Source organism: Vitis riparia, chromosome 5 (genome assembly GCF_004353265.1).
Source record: "Vitis riparia cultivar Riparia Gloire de Montpellier isolate 1030 chromosome 5, EGFV_Vit.rip_1.0, whole genome shotgun sequence".
Taxonomy (NCBI): Eukaryota; Viridiplantae; Streptophyta; class Magnoliopsida; order Vitales; family Vitaceae; genus Vitis; species Vitis riparia.
In genome coordinates this window covers 21,223,714-21,251,378 of record NC_048435.1, presented here as the reverse complement: position 1 = coordinate 21,251,378, position 27,665 = coordinate 21,223,714, and the positions used below count along the sequence as shown (strand labels likewise).

The following is a 27,665-nucleotide window of genomic DNA, read 5'->3' as shown; positions in this document are numbered from 1 at the left end:
ATCACATCAAGATATTGACATACCACTTTCAATATCTATGTGAAGTTCTTTTGATAATTGATTTGTGACAACCCTTAAATTCTACCAGGCATATCTGTGATATCACATCAATTCACTAGAGTGAAAGGATTGGATTACATGAGAAGTGATAACCAACAGAGAAAAATCAAGAGAAAATTACTAGCAGATCCTGAGGGAAAAGTATTGGTAAATTTATATTGTCCAGACGTTCCCAAAATGGGTACTATCGAGTCGAGTGAATTCAATAATAGATGCCTGTTGGCATCCCAACCTTTCTCTTCCTCCCGTGAATTACTTCTAAATAAATTAAGAAATCATATGTAAGAACCATAGCATTTTGTGATAACTATCAAATTTCTATCTTGTTTTGCCACTTCATCCCATCACAATATTCTTCAAAATTTTCTTTCAATTATTTCCTCATCCTCAATCAATCATTCCCAAGATTTTTATGTATCACAATTTTAGAACAACATCCTGCTAAGAAATTAGTTCATTTTGTAGAAAGAGATTTTGCTAACACAAAAGCCTTTAATGCGGCCCACCATACTTTTTTGGCTTTCATACTTTTTTGGCTTTCTCTTTAGCCCTATGTCTCTTATCCCTAGGAGGTCTTCCTTCCCTAACAAGTTTTTTTTTTTTGGAAAACTCCATTTATTTTGGTGTGGATGGCAGGCAAGCCTATAACTATGTGGTATGGTTTAGCAACTACCCCAATCGAATTATTGGTCCCACTTGTCATCAATGGGACTAGGATACTTCCGAGATCTTATATTTTCTCGTCTAAATAAAAGAAAAATATTATTGTGACAAATGAGTTAACGGGGAAAATAAGAATCCCCGGACTTTTATCAATCTTATTTAAATATCACACAACCTTACATATAACAAAATAGAAACTCTGAATGATAAAATATAGAAAAATGAATTACTTAAATATAAAAACAAAATCTCACTCAAACTGAAAATATTTTATTAACTTTTTTTGAAATAAAAAATTAAATCCTAATTTTAAAGAAGTTACCAAAATCAGACGTACTTTCCAACATAATCTTGCTCGGGCATTCTTAACGTTGAATTTGGCGTACCACAATGAATAAGATGATAATCGAAACACAGATGAAGATGATATAAATAGAAAAGGTCATCCCTGAGTGATGTGGATCCATGGTGTACATGCCGCTCACGAATGCTACTATCATTGCTCCTATACCCAACTGGGTGAACCAATAGGCCAAGCTTAGTGATGATGCGAGCTGCGCCTTTTTGTGATTCAGTGCACCATAGAAATGAGACAATATAGCAGTCACAGACGACAACAGGGCTAAGAAATCAAACCCAACAAATGCTTGAAAAGCTATCTTTTTTCTGAAAATGGCCGTGCCGTCACTATTATTATACCCGCCGGGCAATCTAAAACCTGCTTCGAAGGATACAGTGGCTACGAGTGTGGCCACTAGCAAATGACTATTACTTGCTTTCTTTAAGAAAGATATGTCTAAACCTTTATTACGTTTTCTTTCGTTGTTATCCTCGTCTTTGTTGTCCTTGTCTTTGCTCATAGTCTTCTGCCGCAACAAAGGCCCGACTCTAGCTTCGGCCCATTTCAGGTGCCGTACAATAACAGCCTGAAATTTAATCAGTCAAATCATTTTATAGAAAATATATATATAGAGGATACAATATTAATGATTTTACTTTTACATACTCCAAATCATTTGAAGTAGCTTGGCTTCAATGCGCCTGATAATGTACTGTTGGAAGTATTTACTTAATATTTTTATTTATAGTGCCTGGTTTTCAGATTGTCCTAGTCTTTAGAAGATAATGAAGTTTGTTGCATATTCCTACTTTTATGTGTTTATCTGTTGCTTATTTGCTCTACATAAAGAGCATCTAGTTGTAAAGCAAATGTGTAGTAGAACGTGATAAAAAGGCTAGTTCAATTTTAGTCAAATCTTGTTGTCTCTTGCTTTGCCTTTTTTATTGAATACTAAACATGTACTACCATTTCATTTGACTTAGTAATATAATTGATGGTTTTACCATTCTAAGTATCAATTTAGTATAGTACTAATTATATTATAATTCGACATATATACTTAGCATACTTGTATGTGCACCAATTACTAGCTATTTGGAAAATTAATTGAGAGTTAGATAGGCTTACCTTGTGTCCATATAAATCCTCAGCCGATGAAATTACGTCCATAGCAGTCAAGTTTTGGTTGTTAAGTATCATCTTATCTACTTTCTTGTTCTTTATGTAAGCTGGACGATATCTCAGTTGGGAATGGGCAAGCAGATGGAGAGGTGTTTGTCCTTTAACATTCTTCTCATTTATAAGTGCTCGCACATTCATCCAAGGAATCTTTAACAAGATTTTGAAAAATCCTCTTTGCATCATGAATAAGTGGAGCATTATTTCCATTAATATCAACTTGCTCACAACAATCTGGATAGCGTGACACCAGCAGTTTTGCTGTGCGCTTGTTTCCACGGGTGGCCGCAATATGAAGAGCTGTCTTGTTGTCATCGTTTTTGACCCTTAGGTAGACTACAAACCTATCAGATTCATCGAGTAATTGCCTCACTATTGAACCATAACCCAAGTATGCAGCACAGTGAAGTGGAGACCACCCATTTTCATCTACTTCTTTAGTTAGATCTGGCTTCCATTTTAGGATTTCTTTGACCATTTCTGATCAACACATCCACAAAATGAAAAGGAAAAAAAAAATTAGAAGAGTTTTAGAAATTAAGAAACAAGTGTCCTTTGGTAAATCTTGTTCTTAATTTTCTCTCTGTTTTCAACGGTCATATTTAGTCATGCATGTCAACTTAAAAAGAACTAGATCAACTACTTAGAATACAACATTTAAATTATTCAAACAATTCATCCAAGCAACTGAAACAATCAACCATCAAGCATATATACTCAAACAAATATATCAAAATGGTTTTTGTGAAAGATCAAAAGTTTAATTTGAAGAAACGGTGGATTCGATCTGGAGAGAAGGGCTTCGAAAGAAAATGGTAAGGATGTCATTTATGTAAGGACCTCCCCTAGGCGACCACGTGGCATATTGCCTCGGCCCCATGAGGCAACCTTCTATTAGACACGTGGCATCCCTCCACTTCTGTCCAAACAAGTGCCACTGGGTAGGAACACCCAATCCGGCCCCCAAGAGTCAATGATCGGCTACCTTGTCCTCCTCTAAGAATGCATGACGCTTTCCAAGCAGGATCCCTGACCGGATCCCACAAGCAATCATTCTTCCCCCATCAAAAGTACGCTCGATGGGACGACTCCTTGTCCTTTCAGGCAACCTGCTACACTCTGCATTGCGCCACCTATAGAGTGAGGTGACAAGCGAGTCACAAGGTCGCCCCACCAGCAATCACTGTCAACCACCTAAAGGATGATGATTGCTCGACCACCCTCTGTGCAACCATCATGACTATGAAAATCAAAAGGCCATCTCAGCATAGAGGTGACAAGGCTCCAGACATTATAAAAGCTTTCCCATAGCTCGAAGGCAAGGGAGAGGGAGAAATAAGGGGGTAAGACAATCCATTTCTTGACCTCCTAAGAGTGGGCATTCTCTCTAACTGTCAATCTAACTAGAGCTTCGGAGGGTATGTCCGGACAACTTGTCCGGACATCTTTTGTAGGAGAAGAGGAGGAAGCATTACTCCCAGTTGATTGGGCAACAATATCAGGGAGAAACGTTACTTCCAGTGGTTCCCGCCATCAACAATTTATTATTATTCTTTTGACTTGGTTAACCCCATTGTTTAGCTAGGTTAAAAATTGTTATTCAACGCTATATGTTATACTTGTAATGTTAAGAAGTCAATCACAAAGGAATATTGTAGATTGATGAAAAGAATATGCGTACTTGGGTCATGGCAAACCACAGCTGCATGCAAAGCAGTTCTCCTCATGGGGCCAGTGTGAGCCGGTGGAATGAGAGTAGTATTCTCTATGATTATTTTCACCAAGTCTCTAAATCCTCTCTCAGCAGCCATGTATAGAGGAGTCCCACCAGAAAGGTTAGCACCATATGTAAACTCGGAATCTTCCTCGATCAACAACTTCACCACCTCAGGATGATGATACCGGACTGCCTCATGCAACGCTGTGTCATTCTCATTGTTGGTCATCCTCAGGATGGCCTTATCTGCTCCAATCCCACGCTCAGAATCCCTTTCGGAAACTGTTTCTGCAGCACGGATAAGAGCCTTCACGACCTCTAGATGCCCTTCTCTCGCTGCAAGGTGGAGGGGGGAGTCCCCTTTCAGATTGGGCCACTGCAGTAGGGACGAATCCGCAGAGTAGTGCTGAATGATCCATGCAACGCACTTCAGTTGACCCAACTGCGCTTCAATGTGGAGGACGGTGTTCTTATTGGGTGTTAATTGGACTCGAAGGTCAGCGCTAGGCATTCCCTCGAGGATATTGGTGTCGCCTTCTGCAGCAGCCCTGTAAATTTCAGGAGCCATGCATGTGAAATCCTCCTGGTTCCCACTAGAAACTGAGTTAAGGTTCTGTAATTCTAAAGCATGGCTGGAAGTGGAAGTGGAAGTGGATGGATCCATTGGTGTGCTTAAGCTCTACAGCCGTCTCCACCTCTCTCAAATCTTTCACAACACCATAATCCACCGCCTCTGCGTCTTATATCAACAGCAAAGGGAACAGGTGCGAATGCCTCCACAAAGCTGTGGTCCCAAGTCACTTTCCTCTTTTTTTTTTTCTTTTTTTTAATCGTTTTATATTTGTTTCGTTTTTTCAAATGCAATGATTCATTTGTATGCCTAGTGGACCAAGAGTCTCCATGTCGTGCATGACACGATACAGTACTAGTACTTCAAGATAATTCTACCAAGGGAGATAACTAATAGGACAAAATTTAGCCAAAATTATTCTCTCTCTTGTTGAACTCTTAAACATCCTTCTATTAATTTATACATATTCATATTAAATAAAATAAAAATCTATTTTTGAAAATTTATCAAATTCAACTTTACATTTTAATTTACCCCTTAAACTTGATTAATTTATAACTCAAATTAGTAACATTTTTTGTCTTCTAAAATTTTCAAATTTAAGTGTCTTTCTAATTTATTATAATACTTTACAAATTTTAATTGTATTTCTTTTTTCACAATACAAATGATATTTTTTTGTTAACGTAATTACTTCAATCATAAAATATTAGATTCTTTAAAAAATGTGATTGTTGATTTGTTATTAAGAAAGATTTCTATTACTTCTTATGACAAATTAAGTTTTTTTGATCAATTTTTTTAATCAAATTACATGATAGACACATGGTGTTGTTAAACTCCATTTTACCAATTAAAAATGTGACAACTGATTACTTCTATAAGGTCCAAATAAATAAGACATAGTAGCTCTTTTGATCATATAAGCCTTTACAGATCTATCTCTATATCTAATAAGCTAAAAATTACTAGAGGGGTAAGTAATATAAATTACAATCAAGTATGTCTTTGATGCAATGAATTCTATAATGAATGGTCTTCATGTTGATTTAACTTATCTTTTCTTTTCTATCATTCCATCATGCACCTAACATCCAAATATATATAATGTTCTCGTGCATGAGCAAATGTGGTCAATTGTTTGCCTTATCTCAATCCCAAAAGCAACTTATTTTAAGGTTTATGATACCTATAGGTACTTTGACTAATAGGCGCATAAATTAATTTTAAATGACCCCATAATCCTAAAAGCAACTTATTTTAAGGTTCTCCCCATCGTCCTAAAAGCAACTTATTTTAAGGTTTATGACACCTTTAGGTACTTTGACGAATAGGCGCATAAATTAATTTTAAATGACCCACGATCCTAAAAGCAACTTATTTGCGCGTAAATTTATTTTAAATGACCCACCATCCTAAAAGCAACTTATTTTAAGGTTTATGATACTTTAAAGTACTTGGACGAATACGCGCGTAAATTAATTTTAAATGACCCAATATCCTAAAAACAACTTATTTTAAGTTTTATGATACTTTTACATACTTTAACGAATAGGTGCATAAATTAATTTTAAAATGACCCAGAGGTCAATCATATCACAACTGTCTTTTCTGTACATTTAAACAATTGCTCTGGTCTAAATAATTATGATGTTTAAATTTGTCTATCCTAGAGGCAAATAAAAAATTAAGTAAAAATTTTAAATCATTCCCACCACCACCAACTCCTCAATAAACAAGTTTTACAAGTTAAAAAATGAAAGCAACCTTGAGATATTTCTTTCTTTTTTTCTCTCTTATAATCTCATTATTTAGTACCAATGAAAATAAATATATCAATTTAATAGTATATATATATATATAAATTTTTTATAAATAGTTCTAATTCTTAAAATAATAATTGATAATAAGTTTTAAGTTGACGGTTAAATGTTAAATAATTATGTATTAAGTATTAATTCTTATTAAATACCACTTAAGTCTTAAATCATTGTCTTATTGCATTCAAAATTAATTATAAAATATGTATGTAAATAAATTAAGTAATATTTCATTAAATACTTAATTTGATGAATAGGTGCACAAATTTTAAATGACACAAAGGTCAATCATTTTACAAATTTTTAGAATATATGGAAATCATATTTTATAATTAAAATCATTCCCACCACCACCAACCTCTCAATAAACAAGTCACAAGTTGGAATGACGAAAGCAACCTTGTGAGTCCCACCATTGAAATGTGAAGAGTTTGGGAGGTGTCATGGATAATATGACAAATTTTGGCTAAAGCTTTCTATGCCTTCCACTTCTTGAAGAGTTTGGCTTAAATGAGATTTATTGAGATGAACTTAATTCAAAGTTTTTCAAATGAGTGGAACAGTATATGTGGATTAATTGTTATTTCAAAATTTATAGAGGTTGATATGAATTTAATCCAAATATAATTATATTCAATCCAAACCAATAAAAAATGTGTTGAGTTTGAATCATATTAACTAATTATATCAAACTTTGTCATTCTTTTTCGAAACACGACTAATTATTTGTTTTTCTTTTATTAGATTCATTTATTATATTGCTGCTAGATGAAGAAATTGATTATTATTTTAGTAATGACTCATTGACATCTTTTTTTATTATCTTATTAATTTAGTTAGAAATTGATTATTATTTTAATTTAATTGTTAGTTAGGTGTACAAATTTGACCATTTACTTTTGTGTTTGTTCCTTTTATCTTTCAATTGGTCCGACTTGATCACAAGTTGTCAATGTGGTAGGATTTTTGAGATACTAAATAATTATATTCTATTCAATCTTAATATTAAAATTTAAAAATTAGTTTTAATATTACAGAATTAGTAAATAAAATTAATTAAGTAGTTGAGCACTAGCGACAATCAAGGAGAACATGATGAGAAGGAACCTAAATGAATGGTCTTTCTATCAAATTAATATATTTGTATGTTTTTTTTTTTTCTTGTTGGGTTGTTAAATCCTCATCTTCAAAGCCATCTCCCTTATTTATACCACGCAAAATAACTCCACTTTTTGGCTGTCTCACATTCTTGACTAATAATCATTATAATTATTCATTTAATAAATTCTCATTTAGTGAATACTTCAAATATTCTTACTCAGTAAATAGACAACATACAGCTTATATTCTATCTATTTTAAAAAATAAAAAATAAATCCTAATTTTGAGGAACTTTCCAAAAATCAAATTTACTTTCCAAAAAGATTCTGCTTGGGCAATATTCTTTTCATTTTGGCTTCCGTTAGTGCATAAGATGAAAGATATACAACAGGTGCTGATGATCAAAATAAAAGTTGCAATGCCCGAGTGATGGGGCAGTACAGTGTACGAGCCGGTCAAGAATGCTACCACCATTGCTCCCACAGCCAACTTTGTGAGCCAGTACGTCCACCTTAATTAGCAATGCTATGACTTGCAACTGTTTGTGAGAGCACCAGGGCCATGGAATCTGACACAACAAACGATTGAAAAGCTGGCTTTTCGCTTAAAATGGCCGTGCCGTCACTATCATTAATATACCCGCCGGGCAGTGTAAAACCTGCAGCGAAGGATAGGTGGCTACGAGTGCAGCCACTAGCACATGGCTATCACTTGCTTTCTTTAAGAAAGAGGTGTCTAAACCTTTATTACGTTTGCTTTGGCTCTTATCCTCGTCTTTGCTCATAGCCTTCTGCCACAACAAAGGCCCGATTCTAGCTTTGGCAAGTTTCAGTCTTCGTATGATAAGATCCTGAAATTTAATCAAAGAAAACAGAGTATACAGTAGCTTGGCTTCAATTAATAGAGTAAATCATATGATGTATGCCACCATTTTTTGCTTGGCTTAATTAATTACCTAATCAATTTACCATTCTAAATATCAATATAGTATAGTATTAGTCCACCAATTCCTTGCTATTTGGGAAATTAATAAAGTTAGACAGACAGGCTTACCTTTTGTCCAAATAAATCCTCAGCCAGTAAAATTACGTCCACAGCAGTCAAGTTTTGGCTGTTAAGTGCCATCTTATCTACTTTCTTGTCTGTTATGAAAGTCCAATCAGATCTCGCCTGGGAATGGGCAAGCAGATGGAGAGGTGTTTGTCCTTCAACATTCTTCTCACTCATAAGTGCTCCCACATTCATCCAGGGAATTTTCAACAAGCTTTTGATGAAAAATCTTCTTTGCACCATAAATAAGTGAAGAGCATTATTTCCATTAACATCAACTTGCTCACAACAATCTGGATAGTGTGACACCAACAGTTTCATGACCCATTTGTTCCCATGGGTGGCTGCAATATGAAGAGCTGTCTTATTGTCATCGTTTTTGACCCTTAGGTAGACTACAGACCTATCAGACTTATGAAGCAATTGCCTCGCTATTGGAACATGACCCAAGTATGCAGTGCAGTGAAGCGGAGACCACCCATTTTCATCTACTTCTTTTGTTAGATCTGACTTCCATTTCAGAATTTCTTTTACCATTACTGATCAACACATACATAAAATGAAAAGAAAGAAAAAAAATTAGAAGAGTATAAGAAATTAAGAAACAAGTTTCCTTTAGTCTACTCCATTTTCCCATATTTAATCATGCATGTCAGGTTAAAAAGTAACTCAACTATTTGGAATATAACATTTAAACAGCTGAGACAATCAACCACCAAGCATATATATACTCAAACAAATATATCAAAATATTTTTTGAGAAAGATTAGAAGTTATGAAGAAATTGTAACCCCATAGTTTAGCTAGGTTAAAACTTGTTATTCAACACTATATATGTTATACCTGTAATATTAATGAATAAACCACATAGGAAATATGGTAGATTCAGGAAAAGAATATGCCTACTTGGGTCACGGCAAATCACAGCTGCGTGCAAAGCTGTTCTACCCATGGGGCCAGTGTGAGCCAGTCGATTGCGATTAGTGTTCTCTATGATTATTTTCACCAAGTCTGTAAACCCTCTCTCAGCAGCCATGTATAGAGGAGTCCCACCAGAAAAGTTAGCACCATATGTAAACTCGGGATCTTCCTCGATCAACCACTTCACGACCTCCGGATGATGATACCGGACTGCCTCATGCAAGGCTGTGTCATGCTCATTGTTGGTCATCCTCAGCATTGCCTTATCCACTCCAATCCCACTCTCAATATCTCTTTCGGAAACTGTTTTCGCAGCACGAATAATAGCCTTCACGACCTCTAGATGCCCTTCTCTCGCCGCAAGGTGGAGGGGGGAGTCCCCTTTCAGATTGGGCCACTGCAGTGGGGATGAATCCCCACTGTAATGTCGAATCATCCATGCAACGCACTTCGGTTGACCGAATTGGGCTGCAATATGGAGGATAGTGTTCTTTTTGGGTGTTAAATATTGGACATCTCTGGGCATTTTGTTGAGGATAATATGGATCGCGCCTTGTGCTGCAGCCCTGTAAATTTCAGGAGGCATGTATGTGACATCCTGCTGGTTCCCACTAAAAACTGAGTTAAGGTTCTGTAATTCTAAAGCATGGGCGGAAGTGGAAGTGGATGGATCCATTGGTGTGCTTAAGCTGATCTACAGCCGTTGTCTTCACCGCCTCTGAGGCCTGGGCTTTGTATATATTGCAACAGCTAAGGGAACAGGTGCAAACACCTTTAGCAGGTTGCTATTGGCTTGTACCAAAGGCAGGGGTGGCCATACAAGTTCTTTACTTCTTTAATTTCCCTCCTCAATTTTTGTCTGGATGGATGCTAAAGTTAACAAAATCATAATTTAGGTGACGTTCTTTTTTGTCTTAAGATCGATATTTATAAAATTAATTACTACATTTGTTTTTATTTTATTTAAGTAAGATAAAAATATTTTAAAAAATAATAATTTTGAAGAGAAGACAGTTTAGCCAAATCACCAAATCTTATTTTAGGAGATGCTTGGCAATTCTATTATCTATGCAGATGACTTAAAAATTTATTATATAAAGTATTTTGTTGGTAAAAATGTTCTAAAATTAAGTTGGTTCCACCTGAAAAAATAAATAAATAAATAAAAAGGGAGAAAAAGAAAAAAGAAAATGAAAATAAAAATTAGGAAAAAAGAAAAAGAAAAAGAAAAAAAAAAGAGAAAGAAAAAGAAAAAGAATGTCTTGACACTGCTTTCTGCAGACCAAATAAAGTCCTCCATTTGGTCTCCATCAACAAAAATATTTTTGAAAAAAAAATACTCTTGTTTTCAAATATGATAATTATGAAACTATTTCTAAATTTATAATTATTTTTAAAAATATTAATTTTTAAGTTATCTTTTGTATAAAATAACTTGGAATTATTTAAAAAAAATTAATTTCAAAATTCAATTGAAGTTGCTCTAAACAATTTCTTATTAGATTTATCTTCATTGTTGTAGATTTGAAAATGTTTTTTAATTTTTCCCATTTTAAAGAAAATTTTAGATACATTTTTGCTGAGAAATAGAAGAAAAAAATTGAAAGAAAATAGAACCTATTTAAGATATATTGGATTTTTTAAAGACAAATTTCTAAATTTATAGTAAATTTATTTTTCATCTAAATTGTACAAAATGGAAGTAAGTGATTATCCAAAATTTTCAAAAAATGAATATGAGTTTATTTTGTATTAAGAAATCGAGTTTGATTATGGTAACAAAGTTAAAGGTCAAGAAGAGAAAAGAAAAATGAAAAGCAGGTGGTAAAAAGTTGGCTTATGTGATTAAGAAAAAATTGGTGATAATTTAAGAGCATACCGTTTTAATCTTAAAAGCAAATTATTTTTAGATTTAATTGAAAAAAGTACTTAAATTAATTATACCAAAAAATAATTCAGTCAAATTAAATATAATTAAAACTAATTAAAAATTCACACAATTTTAAATAATTTAATATTTAGATAGAAGAAGAAAAATAAATGAAATGAGATATTTGAAGTAATATATAAAATAATTTATTAATTTTAAATCAATTTTTTATTTTTTTCACTTTTCCTTTCTTTTTATTTTTTTTTTCTTTGAAATTTTTCAACAACCATATATATATATATATGAAGTGCTTAGAGGCTTAAACAATATGCACTGCTTTAACACTGAATTTATTTCAAAGACAAGGAGGGAAGGCTTAGACTCTCATCAAGAACTACTTTTGAAAATAGTTTTAAAAAATGGTTTTTGAGGACAATTTTTAAAAGTTATTGTCTTATATTTTGTAAAATAAAAATTTGTTTAGGAATTAAAATGCTTTTAACTTGGTTTCTATATTTTTAAATATGTTTTAAAAATGACTTTTATATATAGTGATTTATTTTTAATCATTTTCTATATTTGTATAATTAATTTTTTAAAACAGTTTAAAAAAATAAATAAAAATAATTAATAGATGTTATCTTAAAATACTTTGTTTTATATTTTTATAAACAAAAAAAATAATTATTTTATTACTTTCTAGTTGTCAAACATGTTTTCTTGTTTTTCCTTTTTAAAAAATAGAAAATTATTTTCGAAAACAATTAACATATAGAGCCATAAGATCTCCTTGGGTACTTCTTTAAAATGACTTTTATTAAATAGTTTTTGAAAAAGATTTCATAAACAATTGTTTTGGAACTTGTTTTCTATGTTTTTAAAATATTTCTTAAAATAACTTTTATATGTAATATTTTATTTTTAATTTTCTTCATATTTGTATAACTTTTTTTAAAATAGCTCCAAAACATGGAAATAACTAAAAATAATTAGTTCATGTTCCAAAAAAAAAAAACCTATTTTTTAAAAACAAGTTTTAATCAATTTTTGTTTCACCAATTTTTTTTTTTACGGAATTTTCATATGACATTTCTTATATTTTTGTAGAATACAATTACCTATATTCTATTAGTTTCCTATATTTTTATCCTTGATTGGTGGTGCTCTTTCGATCATCTAGGCCTCTGTTCCAATCACTATATTTAACAAGATTAACGTTATTAGATACTGAACAATATGAATCATAATCAAGCGTACTTTTAATGCTATAAAGAATACTTTTGATGCTCTTTGTGGTGAAAGTATATATATATATACACCAAAAAATCTTAGACCGTTAAATATGTTTTGTGAGTGTGGGTTATTGAAAAATGGTATTAATAAATGAGACTAAGATATAAGGGTACAAACATATGGAACTAGGGTACAAATAATTAAACTTAAAAATATGTACATGACGCTATATGGTTTGTGATGCAAACGAATGAGATTAAGGTACAAAGATACAAACATATGAGAGTAGGGTACAAATATTGAAATTTAAAAATATGTACGTGGCATCATATGATTCATGATGCCTTTTCTATAGATATAAAAAGAAGTATGTTTCTATATTATAGTTAGATTGAAAAAGGACACATTACACTTATGATGTAATGACCATTCCCCATTGTTTAGATATTGTTCGCTCTAAGTTTAAAGGATCCTCATGACTTTAAAATGTTTCTACAAAATTAAAAGGAATCTATACTTATTAGTGTCAAAGACTTTTTCCTCTATCTGAAGTGAGATATTATAATTATCCTCCATACAGACACAACGTGCCAAATAAATATACACCTCTCAAGAGGTCAAATAGACCCCCACATTGGGATCAAAGATTAATTTTAATACTATTTGTAATGATCCACTTCCAATCATGAAGATATTATCCACTTTTGGCCTAAGAAGACTTTCATAACTTTAAAACACATCTATAAATTTAGGAGGAGTCTATATTTATGTAATGTTAGAAACTTTTCCCTCCATCTAATATGATATATCACATATGGATGTAACTAATCCTAAAGTTGTCTGGACCAACAAGTTCATATCCACATGCAAGCATGAAAAATTTACAAGTTCAGATACAGATTTAATCTGGCCCTTGATATGTAAACCTCATGGACACATGTTCTCAAGATCTAAACCTACCAATCTGTCGGACAAACGAACAAGTAATGGCTTCTATTTCTAGTACCAGATTCCAGGAGTTCCAATGTTCCATCTTTTAACAAATGGAGCAGATAACTGATTCTTGTTGTTCAATGATCTCAGTCTCAATAATCAAAAAGTGGTGATCAGAGCAGCATATTAGAGAAGGAAATGAAAAAGAAAAAGAGAGAAAAAGAAAAAAAATCTCCTTACTTTTGTGGTGTATTTATGAAGTTAATTAAGACTATATTTGATTCATAGAGAGTTAATTTGAAGGAAAATGTGAGTGAAAAAAAAAAAAAAAGGAAAAATGGAAGGAAATAAAAAATAAAGAAAAATAAAAAATAAATTTAAAATCAAGAAATTATTTTCATATATTTCTTTAATTTTTTTCATGGATTTAACTCTTCTATATATAAATTAAATCATTTAAAAAAATAAATTTCTTAATAATTTTAATTATATTTAACTTTTTTAACATTTTTCATAATAAAATCAAATATGACATTTTTTTTTAACATTTTTTTTCCCTACGACTTTCCAGGAACCAAACATAGCCTAAATATATCTCTATAATCAAATAAAAAGTCAATAATCAAACAAAATAAATAAATCTTAAACCCTAAACCACAATATTACCACATGAATTCCTAGTAGATGTAATACTCTGTTTGGCTTTTGAGGAAATGCCCGTGCCCAACATCGAAAAGTATAGAAAATAACCCATTCATTAAACCTAATACAACTATTCAGCTCCTTGCAAGTAGCATTCACATAATCACAATTATAGCTATGGAACTGTTAATTAATCCAATGAACTGAATTATTATAGCTAGTGAACTATTAATTAATCCAATCAATTACTGGAAAAATCATGAGATTGCAATTGAACTATTATAAACTATCTTGAAGATTCTAAGTATTTGATAGGTCAATTGTGAGGGGGAGTTTTTTGTCATGTGATCGCTTATGTGAATGTGAAATAATTTAAAGCTATTAAACTTTAAATTTATCTTTGTTAACTTCTACACCATGTTTGGTTTCTGAAAAAATGATTTGGGAAAAAAAAAAGGAAAAGGAAAAGGAAAAGGAAAAGGACAAAAAAGAAAAGAAAAGAAAAGAAAGAAAAATTTTAAAAGATTTTCTTCTTATTTTTTAAATAAAATGTTCTACACTATGGTTTTGAAAGTACCTAGAAAATCATTTGAGAAAAAAAAAAGGAAAATGAAAAGGAAAAGGAAAAAAAAAAAAAAGAAAAAAGAAAAGAAAGAAAAAATTTAAAAGATTTTCTTCTTATTTTTTAAATAAAATGTTTGGAAAATTTGGTTAAATAATATTTCTCATAATTTGATTTTCTTTTCTTCAACTTTTATATACAATAAATAAAATAGGATTTTTTTTTTTTTTTTGTTACTTTTTGCTTTCATTCTATTTTCCTTTTTCCTTTTTCAAGCCAAACATTCCTATTCAATTTATTTTCCGCTACTTTTTTTTTTGTTGCATTGGAAAAATATGAAGCCACTTTAACTTGATGTACTATAACATAAGATGGAAAACTGATTTGATGAAATTTGAATCAAGGGAAATTACTAAAAATTGTCTTAAATTCTTTTTTAGTATATATTGCTTTAATAAAGATTATTATTTAATAAAATATTTTATATATTCATATTTATTTATAAAAATATGTTTTATTATAGAAATATGTTTCCTTATAGATGAGTAAATGTGGTAGAAATATTTCATAAATATTTTAGGTCTTGCCTAATGAGATTATAAGAAAAGGTGGGAGATATGGGATGGAACAAAGCTCATAATTTAAGGCAAATCGGAAAATAAGAAATATTTTAGTGCTCAAGATTTGGATGTGTTTTCTCATTCAATTGAGTTCTGTACAGTGCAGTGAAGAATCTACTAACTTACCTTGGATGTGGATGTGGATGTGGATGTGGTTAAACATACCCGTTAATCTTGTTGGACATATTATATTTGATTAATATTTTGGACCAGGAGATCATGGACAAAAATGAATTTGGAGGCTTTTCCATCATGGACCCTTAAGGAGTCAAGAAAAGAGGAAACAAAAAACAAAAAGAAGAAGCCAACAAGCACCAATTCTCTCTGTACAAAATATGTATCTTTCAAAATGGAGACCAATGTTTTATACAAACTATCTTTAATCATCTAAACTAGTATTCTATACAAAATATCTTCGGATCATGGTGATATTTGGACATATTTGGAGAATTTTCCTTGAATTTCTATTTTCATTAATCAGCTCAGAGTTCATATTACTTTTGGAAGATGGCTTTAGATCAATAAGCCTATTGCAAATAGTATTTGAAATCATTGTGTAAAATTATGGGTAAAAGTACCATAAAAGTTAATGTCTAAAGTTATATAGTAGTGGTTAATTTGGAGTATTTTTTAACAATAGTTTCATTCGAAATCACTTTTGTTGTAGTGGCATAGAACCCTAATATCTTTTATGTCTCCACATCCATTTGGAATGTCAATGGAACTGAGATTTTTAGGGTATTCACCTCACCTTGTCAATAATAGAATGAGTTTGGGATGAAATTAAGTAGATGAGGAATGACTTTGAGATTTTTTTAATTTTTTTTAAACCCTATGATTACAACAATTGCCTTGTCTTAACTCGTGTATAATTTTATAAAATTTTTTATTTATTTTTTTATTTTCTCTTTTTCAAATATAAAAAATAAAAAGAATTCTACTTCTCAAATAAAAATAAGTTATAAAAATTTATATTATTTATTCATTCATCAAAAATATTTTTTTTAATATAATTAAGATTTTTAAAATAAAAAATAAAAGTATTAAAAATAAAGGGGTTGGATATGGGAAAAATTTCATACCCATTTCGTCTTACCCCATTTTAATATTTTATTAAGACGAGGATGAGAATAGGTTTACATAAATAGGATGAAGTCGAAATGGGGTACACCTAACCCAAACCCACTCTTACTTTGATGTCATTCCTAACCTTCATGAAACTCTTCTTGCATATGTCTATATGCAGTGAATTTGGTGATTATTGTTAAGTATTACAATTAAAAGGCCCAATTTTGAAAATAATAATAATAATAATAATAATAATAATAATAATAATATTTGATGACATTACTTTGAAGTATTTGACTCATAGGCCCAAAACCCAAAATAATCATCCCCAAGTGCCCAAAAATAGTAGCTCCCTAAGTATGCTGTGGATATACTGTATAAACTTATATCTATTGCTACATCTACCACTCAAGTATTATTTTTAATTTTTTTTTATCCATGTTACTAAATGTATCCCTCTTTTTACTAAATGTACGCCTCTCTCTCTCTCTCTCTTTTAATCTTTCTATTTTACCACTCGCTCATCTTCCCAAATGTATCTTTCTTTTTTTAATTTTTTAACTTTACAAACTCACTCATCTTTTGATCATGTGCACCAATTTTTTTTCCTTTTTAATTTTTTAATCTTTTCTAATTTACAAACTCATTTATACCAACATTATAACGATATATTTCCATTAAAAATGAATAAAAACATTAGAAGAACTTTAATAATGAATCATAGTCTTTTAAAAATTCACATAAATTTTTATCTGTTTTAAAATGAATTAGAAGTTTTCATATTTTAGAAAACTTCCTTTATATTTTTATCTTTATATATTTTAGATTAAGGTTTTTATTGGTTTCATTAAACAATTAATCTTTTTAATTTAAATAAATAAACACATTAATGTTGATCCCAAAAGATGACAACCTAGATATTAGAAGCCTTAATGATCTTATATTTGGTCTTTTTTTTTTTTTTCCAACCAGAATTACTAGGTAATTTAGGCTTTAGTATTACTACAATAGATATTAATTAACAGTCACTTACCATTTTATTATACCATTTTATTTAGTTTTACAGTTAATTAATTCTCAATGAGATTATAAAATATGAATGAATGATTTTACCATTATCAATATGTTGACATGGTGTATTTGTTAGAATGTAATTTATTATTTTGGAGAAGGGGTTTTTTTTTTTTGGCAAAAGGTGTTTGATTGCAACAAGTTACTTTCTAAGAAAAGTATTATGGTGAGCTGGTTTGTTGATTATTCTCAAAAATGTTTTTATGTTTTTTAAGGAAAAAGAAAAAGAAAATATGCTTGATAATTAGAAAAAAAATTATTTTTAAAAACAGAAAATAAGGTGTTTTTTGAAAACATATTTTAGTTATTTTTAAAAAAGGGGCAAATATGAAAAACAAATGAAAATGAAGCATCATTGATAAAATTTATTTATTTTTAAATATTTGGAAACATTGACAATAAGTTAAAAACATTTCAAATTCCCAAATAGACTTTTGTTCTAGAAAACATGATAAAACCATTTTTAAAAAATAATTTTTGAAAACGTTCCCAAATAGACCCTTAATGTCGTAAACTATAATGGAATTTTGGAGTTTGCATTTAAGTAGTAAAAAAACAAGATATATGTGATTTTTCAGGAGGATTAGCCAAGTTGAAGGAAAAAAAAAACTTCTATATTCCAAACGGAAAATATATTTGTTTTACTTAGCTTGTTACTTTTTTTTCTATTTGTTTGTTTGCAACCAATAGTATTATCCTAGCACATAATTGGAATTGGTGACCCTTTATATGATTTTTTTTTTCTTTGAGAACTATTCTTCACATAAAAAAAAATCAAGTATGTTGTATACCCCTTAATATTTGGCCAAATTTAAGAAAATTAATTTTGTACGTAATTCTCATATGGTGAACGAAATGATTATCTTGATATTAGCATTTGTATGATGTAACCCGATAGTTTCATAACAAATAGGTACAAGAAAGTGTAGGGAAGCATGATGGTATTTTAAGATCTTGTGGGTAAATAACAATCGACTCATTGGAAATGATGTAGATATATTATCATAAATTAAGATTAGTTTATTTACTTAGTTCTAAATGGAAATCTAGGGGGGACACAATATATTCTTGGGTTTAAAGCCCTTGGAGATTGCAAGAATACGAAAATTACGCTTTGTTAAGCATATAATCAAGTATCTTTATAGAACAAGGGATTATGTACTTGTATTCCAAACTATTGAGATAGTATAGAGGGGTGACATGATGGTTGACAAGATACCTTTTGTGGAGAACCTTGTGGATCCTTTCATCAAGACATTGACAAGTAGAGTTTTTGTTGATCATAGGGATAACGTGGGTTTTAGATAATCAGTATCCAGTATGCTTTAATAGCATTATGCTTTATGGGCTAGTGGGAGAATGTTAGGATAGAGTCATTAAAAGTTAACTTTTATCTATCCTTATTCCATGCATTACACCTTATAAGCATTCTCGCCTAATATTTTTTGCATTGTATATGACTTAGGTGCATTATTAGTTGCACGGAAGATCCAAGTTATGGGTGGTAAGTAGATGATTCGTTCACAACCGCTTTGTGGACTTAGGCAATCCATTTAAGGTTGTAGTGTACTGCCTCCTAATTTGAAGGATGAGTATTTTTAGCCATCAAGATGGGTTTCCCATGGCGAGTACACTGGTGTGTATGGTTACTACACATTGAACAGGACCTACGGTGAGTCATGACTTAAGCCTATCAAGTAGTCATGACTTCATCATGTTGCTTCATTGTGTTGTCTCTCAACCTTGAGAGAATACTGAGCTTGAACTAAAATTAGTAGTGACTTTGACTTATGCATGAGATCGTAAGCTAGTCATATATTTCTTATGAATTGAGTCACTATTGATGGAAGCTGTTAGCAATAGGTATTCTCACTTTCATGAGTTTGAGATAAAGTGTTCCCTTGGATGATCCTAAGAAGGTGTGTTTATGTAAACTATGACCATAGTAGTTTCTTAAATGGAACTTGACATAGGCTTTTTGAGGGCCAAGATATGTCAATTGAATACACAATAGGGAGATTTGTAACTCGAGGATAGTATAGGTAGTCTTGAAAGGCTAATAGCTTTTAGCTTGTTAGACTACGAACATATGTTCATGGGGAGATGAATGCAATGGATAATAAGCCACATACTCGAACTCTTAGTGTATTATTGTTATTTGCATAAGCTACTAGAGTGCAGTTGATTTTGTATAGTGGGATATTGAATCAGTTTTAGAATTAGATTATTAGGGAGTCAGTACTGTCTTATGGTATCTAGTAGTCCTCGCTCAAGCTTATATACCTTGTTGACATGATTTATGAGGGTTAGATTGACTCTAGATTCACTTTTGTACATAAGGGTATTTTGGCAAGTACGTAAGGTTGCATAATGGTAAGTGAGCAAGACATCTTGATTGGGCTAATTGATTAATTAGTAGGTCATGTTAGGTTAATTAATTAATTAGGGCCCATTTTGGGCTATATTAAGTGACACAAGCCTTTAGTGGACTTAAGTCACTTAAGCCCAATGGAGAACCCTATAAATATCAATTTAGGGATTAAGGTGTTTCTATAGAGTTGTCTTCTACCTTCAGAAAGAAAGAGAGTCACATCTTTTACTTTCTCTTCTTGTTCACCGAAAGTGTGCCAAAATCAAGGAAGAGCCATCAAGTGGAAGATTGTGGGTCTACGAGATTTCCGAGGATATCAATTTGATTCTACAACACTTGGAATTTAAGGTTGGAGAACATCCAAACCTAAAGGTTAGTACTTTAACCCTAAATATCAATTTTTTAAAATTGATATTACTTCCATTATTTAGATCTAAGATGCCAATAGAAGTAGAACTGAGCTTTGTGCATTCCTTGGTGTGAATTGCATTTCTTGGTGTCTAACAAAAAAAAAAAAAAAACAACCCACCATATCCCAATCTAGTTGTGAAGCCAAATATTAGTCCATTGCCTCTAGAATAGCTAAAATAACATGGTTAACCTTCCTCTTCTATGGCATTTGAGTTACATTAGCACAACTGCGATAACTGTTTTATGACAATATTAGTGCACTTTATATGTTAGTTAACTCGATGTTTCATGTGTGGTCAAAGCACATTGAACTTGACTATCATTTTGTAAGGTAAAAAGTTACATTGGGTAATCTTGTTGCACGATATATTGCATCCTTAAATCAACCTATTAACATCTTTACAAAACCATTAGACAAGGACACCTTTCAATCATTTAAAAGCAAATTAAGTGTCCATGCTCATGCCAGGGGGCATGCCAAGAATAAAAATCTTGCATATCATGCCATTGACATCTCTAGTCAAGAAACATATCAAACTTCATCCTAAGAGAATAAAGAGGAATATCAATATACATAAATCTTAGGTCAACTATACACTCCATCCTCCAACAATTATTAAGTACAAGTTTTGGTCTACATCTTTCTATCCTTTTTTGCTCATTGACTTATGCAATTCCTTTCTTGTGAAGCCTATTCTTAGCGTATATTATCCATACTGATCAATACAATCAAAACATCTTTGTGTGATGAGAATTCACACTTATGTCTCAATCTAGCTCTTAATTTTCTTGTTACAATATTAACCCTAAACTATTGTTAAATGTGATTTTTTTATTTTTATTTTTGTTAAGAATTTTTTTTTTCTTTTCTTAGAAATGGATGGAAAACATATGATCAACACACACAAAAATTAGACCTATTCTAATTTATTATATACAATTTCATGCTAAAGTGTGCACACTTTTCACATGAGTTTTTTCATCAATTTCATAGAAAATTTTAATAGAAGAACCAATTTGACATATAAGAATTGGGTAGGGATGATATTCATTTCCATTTTTTCATTTAGGGACTAAATTTAAACTTGATCTTAAAATTACTTTTAAATCACGCTAAATGGGCAAGTACTTCACTTCGCCCCCACACAAAAAAGAGAAAGACAAAGAGAAAATTAAGTGAATAGACAACGGACAAAGGAAAATGGACAAACAACTTTCCTCAGTGCCAAATAGCTGTCCTTGGTACCAATGCTCTACAAATAAAAGATTCTTACAATCATGGAGATGGTTAACCTTAAGGTTTTCCTCCATAGTAGTTAGCATGTGAGATTGTTTGGGCCTTTTGTTTGATTTGGTTAACCCCTTTGTTGCTTTGATAATTGATTTGGTTAATCACATCAAGATATTGACATACCACTTTCAATATCTATGTGAAGTTCCTTTGATAATTGATTTGCGACATCCCTTGAATTCTACCAGGCATATATGTGATATTATATCGATTCACTAGAGTGAAAAGATTGGATTACATGAGAAGTGATAGCTAACAGAGAAAAATCAAGAGAAAATTACCAAATGATCTTGAGGAAAAAGTGTTGCTAAATTTATATCGCTCGGACGTTCACAAAATGGGTACTATCGGGTCGAGTGAATTCAAGAATAGACGCTTGTTAGCATTCCAACCTTCCTTTTCCTCCTGCGAATTACTTCTAAATAAATTAAGAAATCATATGTAAGAACTATAGCATTTCGTGATAACTATCAAATTTCTATCTTGTTTTGCCACTTCATCCCATCACAATATTCTTAAAAAATTTCTTTCAATTATTTCCTCATCCTCAATCAATCATTCCCAGGATTTTTATGTATCACAATTTTAGAACATCTTGCTAAGAAATTAGTTCATTTAGTAGAAAGAGATTTCGCTAACACAAAAGCCTTTAATGCGCCCCACCATCCTTTTTTGGCTTTCTCTTTAGCCCTATGTCTCTTATCCCTGGGAGGTCTTCCTCCCCTAACAAGTTTTTTTGGGAAAACTCCATTTGTTTTGGTGTGGATGGTAGGCAAGCCTATAACTATGTGGTATGGTTTAGCAACTACCCCGATCGAATTATTTGGTCCCACTCGTCATCAATGGGATGAGGGATACTTCCAAGATCTTATATTTTCTCTTCTAAATAAAAGAAAAATATTATTGTGACAAATGAGTCAATGGGGAAAATAAGAATCCCCGGACTTTTATCAATCTTTATTTAAATATCACGCAACCTTTACATATAACAAAATAGAAACTCTGAATGGCAAAATATAGAAAAATGAATTACTTAAATATGAAAACAAAATCTCACTCAAACTGAAAATATTTTTATAACTTTTTTTGAAATAAAAAATTAAATCCTAATTTTGAAGAAGTTACGCGTACCCCAGTGAATAAGATGAAAATCGAAACGCAGATGAAGATGATATAAATAGAAAAGGTCATCCCTGAGTGAGGTGGATCCATGGTGTACACGCCGCATACGAATGCTAGTATCATTGCTCCTATACCCAACTGGGTGAACCAATAGGCGAACCTTAGTGATGATGAGAGCTGCTCCTTTTTGTGATTCAGTGCACCATAAAAGTGAAACAATATAGCAGTCACAGACGACATCAGGGCTACGAGATCAAACGAAACAAATGCTTGAAAAGCTATCTTTTTTCTTAAAATGGCCGTGCCGTCACTATTATTATACCCGCCGGGCAATGTAAAACCTGCTCCGAAGGATACAGTGGCTACGAGTGTGGCCACTAGCAAATGACTATTACTTGCTTTCTTTAAGAAAGATACGTCTAAACCTTTATTACGTTTTCTTTCGTTGTTATCCTCGTCTTTGTTGTCCTTGTCTTTGCTCATAGTCTTCTGCCGCAACAAAGGCCCGAATCTAGCTTTGGCCCATTTCAGGTGCCGTACAATAACAGCCTGAAGTTTAATCAGTCAAATCATTTTAGAGAAAATATATATATGGAGGATAGGATATTAATGATTTTACTTTTACATACTCCAAGTTATTTGAAGTAGCTTGGCTTCAATGCGCCTCATAATGTACTGTTGGAACCATTTACTTAATATTTTTATTTACAGTGCCTGGTTTTCAGATTGTCCTAGTCTTTAGAAGATAATGAAGTTTGTTGCATATTCCTACTTTTATGTGTTTATCTGTTGCTGATTTGCTCTATATAAAGAGCATCTAGTTGTAAAGCAAATATGTTGTAGAACGTAATAAAAAGGCTAGTTAAATTTCAGTCAAATCTGGTTGTCTCTTGCTTGTCTTTTTAATTGAATACTAAACATGTACCACCATTTCATTTGACTTAGTAATATAATTGATGGTTTTACCATTCTAAGTATCAATATAGTATAGTACTAATTATATTATAATTCGACATATATACTTAGCATACTTGTATGTGCACCAATTCCTAGCTATTTGGAAAATTAATCGAGAGTTAGATAGGCTTACCTTGTGTCCAAATAAATCCTCAGCCGATGAAATTACGTCTATAGCAGTCAAGTTTTGGTTGTTAAGTGCCATCTTATCTACTTTCTTGTTCCTTGTGTAATCATGACGAAATCTCAACTGGGAATCAACAAGCAGATGGAGAGGTGTTTGTCCTTCAACATTCTTCTCATTTATAAGTGCTCCCACATTCATCCAGGGAATCTTTAACAAGCTTTTGAAAGATCCTCTTTGCATCATCAATAAGTGAAGAGCATTATTTCCATTAATATCCACTTGCTCACAACAATCTGGATAGCGTGACACCAACAGTTTTGCTGTGCGCTTGTTTCCACGAGTGGCCGCAATATGAAGAGTTGTCTTGTTGTCATCGTTTTTTACCCTTAAGTAGACTATAGACTTGTCAGATTTATCAAGTAATTGCCTCATTATTGAAACAAAATCCAAGTATGCAGCGCAGTGAAGTGGAGACCACCCGTTTTCATCTGCTTCTGTTGTTAGATCTGGCTTCCATTTCAGAATTTCTTCTACCATTTCTGTTCAACACATATAAAATAAAAAGAAAAAAGAAAAAGAAGAGTTTTAGAAATTAAGAAACAAGTTTCCTTTAGTAAATCTTGTTCTTAATTTTCTCTATGTTTTCAACGGTCATATTTAATCATGCGTACATGTCGGCTTAAAAGAAACTAGATCAACTACTTGTAATGCAACATTTAAATTTTTATTCAAACAATTCATCCAAACAACTGAAACAATCAACCATCAAGCATATATACTCAAACAAATATATCAAAATAGTTTTTGTGAAAGATCAAAAGCTTCATTTGAAGAAACGGTAGATTCGATCTGGAGAGAAGGGCTTCGAAAGAGAATGGTAAGGATGTCATTTATTGTTATTCTTTTGACTTGGTTAACCCCATTGTTTAGCTAGGTTAAAAATTGTTATTCAACACTCTATATGTTATACTTGTGATGCTAATAAGTCAATCACATAGGAATATTGTAGATTGAGGAAAAGAATATGCGTACTTGGGTCATGGCAAATTACAGCTGCGTGCAAAGCTGTTCTACCCATGGGGCCAGTGTGAGCCAGTCGATCGCGATTAGGGTTCCCTATGATTATTTTCACCAAGTCTCTAAACCCTCTCTCAGCAGCCATGTACAGAGGAGTCCCACCGGAAAAGTTAGCTCCATATGTAAACTCGGGATCTTTCTCGATCAACAACTTCACCACTTCAGGATGATGATACCGGACTGCCTCATGCAAGGCTGTGTCATTCTCATTGTTAGTCATCCTCAGCATGGCCTTATCTGCTCCAATTCCACTCTCAATATCTCTTTCGGAAACTGTTTTTGCAGCACTGATAAGAGCCTCCACGACCTCTACATGCCCTTCTCTTGCTGCAAGGTGGAGGGGAGAGTCCCCTTTCAGATTGGGGCACTGCAGTGGGGACGAATCTGCAGAGTAGTGCTGAATGATCCATTCAACGCAGTTCAGTTGACCGAATTGGGCTGCAATGTGAAGGACAGTGTTGTGATTGGGTGTTAATTGGAATTGAAGGTCAGCGCTAGGCATTCTCTTGAGGATATCGGTGTCGCCTTCTGCAGCAGCCACGTAAATTTCAGGATCCATGCATGTGACATTCTCCTGGTTCCGACTAGGAACTGAGTTAAGGTTCTGTAATTCTAAAGCATGGCTGGAAGTGGAAGTGGAAGGATCCATTAGTGGCTTAAGCCCTACAGCCTCTCTGCTTGGACCAAATCTTTCACAACACCACAATCCACCGCCTCTGAGCATTATATTACAGCAGCAAAAGGAACCGGGCCAAATGCACCCACAAAAGATGTGGTCCCAAATAGTCATAACCACAAAAGATGTGGTCCCAAATAGTCATATCTAGTGGGGAAAAAAAATATCATGATATTTTTGTAGCACAAAGTTGTACACCGGCACGTGACCGAGCATCTTTTTTTTTTTTTTTTATCAGATTTTAATTTTAAATTTTTTTAGTTATATCACATGCATGATAACTTGACAAAAATAAGTAAAGGATCAGAGGCTACCCGCTGCACCAAACAGCTAATAGTGCGAGGCACCCTCTATTAAATCGTGCTCTATTTTCTATCAAGCGGTCGATGTGGGATAGCATTTTTAGGCTTTTAAAAAAAGTGTCAAGTAGATCACGGGAATAGAGTTCGACCCATGGATCTGCAATAAACAAGTTGTACCATTGAGCCACCTGAATTGTTATTTGAGATAACAGTTTTTAATTTTTTATACATCTATAATATACATATCTTTTAAATATAATATATATATTTGATATATTATAGCTAGCAAAATTTAATGAAAATAAAATTATTATAAATAAGTTATTTTTATTATCTTATTATATATTTTATATATTAATTAAATACAAGGCAAATATAAATTTATAAATAAAATATTAATATTTTAAAATAAAAAAATACTTAACTAAATATCATTATTTCTTTATATAAAAAATGCTACCAATTTATTTTATATATAAACAAAACAATTTCAATATATGTATTATTACTTATTTTAAATTTTTTTAATATTTTATGAGTTTTCAATTTTTATTTAACCAATATTTTGTATTAAAATATTTATTAACATTTTCTTATATATCCCAATATATTCACAAAATTAAATTATCGATATATCCGTATAAATCAATATTTTTATTTTTTTTATGTTAAAATGCACTATTTAAAAAAATAATATATTTAAGAATTTTAACTATTTCACTTTTCCAAAAAAATAATCCTCAAAACTTACGCTTCAATTGTGAAAATTATCAATCTCAACAATAACTTCTAACCTCTCCTCTCTTTTCACTTCCAACCACTACAAAATTTTGTTTTTATTTTTTATTTTTATTATTATTTTTTTTTTACATGACAAGTAAAAACACATCATGATTTTTTTTTTGTCAAATTAACATGTGGAACCCAAATTATACCGTATAATTTTTCCTTTTTCTTTTTATTTTTCCTCCATAATGTCTTCACCTTTTTGTTTTTTTATTTTAATGTGTTGGCTTCATGAAACCTACTTTTATTTTTGTAACTTTTACATGCTACTCTTATCCATGTAAGAAAGAAAGAGAAAATCAAAATCCTATTTTGGACATAGAACTTTCCTTTATGCTAAAAAAATATAACTTTTACAAAACTACTCTCATCTCCGCATCAAGGATTAAAAAATCCTAACGACTCAAATCCCAAACAAAAGGTTCTAACTCCAGTCGACTATTGGGACAAGTTCGTTTATATTTCACCAAATGTATATATATTAAAACTCATCATATAAACAAAATATTAAAAGAATATTTCAAAGAACAAATTAATTATAATTATTTTATAATTAAATAAAAAATTAATTAATTAATTACCAAAAATATAAAAATTATTATGATAATTTTCTTTATAATATTTTTAATATCATTTATATATTAATTAAATATTAAAAAAGTATACACATATTATCCTTTATTTTATATCATTTAATATAATTGAATTAAATGGATCATAATTTTAATATTAAATATATTTTAAAATTAGATATATTATAATCAAATATCACAATATTATTATCAAATAATATTTGATGTAATTTAATAATAAATGTATACTTATAAAATTTATATTTTTTATTAACGTATACAATATAATTATCAAATATGATAAATTATACCATACAAATATCAATTTCTTCAATAAAACAACTTTAAAATATCTATCATATTTCTAGTTTCATTTCTAAGAATATTTTTTTTTTTACGTTTTTGTAAGTTCTAATCAATTTTAAGTCCATCAATATTTTGTATCAAAATATATGTCGATATATTTTCAATATATCTATAAAATTGAAGTACCGATATATCCATGATTACCAATATTTTCATCATTACTCCATATAAATAATTGTGTTAGTT

At 31.3% G+C, this 27,665-nt stretch overlaps 1 protein-coding gene across 2 annotated transcripts; it reads right to left on the bottom strand.

Moving 5' to 3' along the window:
* Window positions 1-1,067: 1,067 nt before the first annotated feature.
* Window positions 1,068-25,455, bottom strand: LOC117914195 (ankyrin repeat-containing protein ITN1-like). Of its 2 annotated transcripts, XM_034829423.1 has the most exons (4): window positions 24,733-25,455; window positions 23,707-24,239; window positions 22,639-23,165; window positions 1,068-1,122 (listed from the first exon to the last, which is right to left on the bottom strand). In XM_034829423.1, exons 1-4 carry the CDS (start codon window positions 25,424-25,426, stop codon window positions 1,089-1,091), a joined length of 1,788 nt encoding a protein of 595 aa, XP_034685314.1. In that variant the 5' UTR covers window positions 25,427-25,455; the 3' UTR covers window positions 1,068-1,088. The 2 variants fall into 2 exon arrangements, with proteins under 2 accessions (XP_034685314.1, XP_034685313.1); XM_034829422.1 differs by lacking the exon at window positions 1,068-1,122 and having other exon boundaries at window positions 22,401-23,165.
* Between the last annotated feature and the right edge of the window lie 2,210 nt (window positions 25,456-27,665).

Bases quoted from the DNA above. Each gene is read 5' to 3' on its own strand.
- LOC117914195 (XM_034829422.1), bottom strand. From the start codon at position 25,426: ATGGATCCTTCCACTTCCACTTCCAGCCATGCTTTAGAATTACAGAAC. The intron at 24,240-24,732 runs GTACGCATATTC...TGTGTTGAACAG, and splicing joins TGTAATTTGCCATGACCCAA to AAATGGTAGAAGAAATTCTG. The intron at 23,166-23,706 runs GTAAGCCTATCT...ATTAAACTTCAG, and splicing joins AGGATTTATTTGGACACAAG to GCTGTTATTGTACGGCACCT.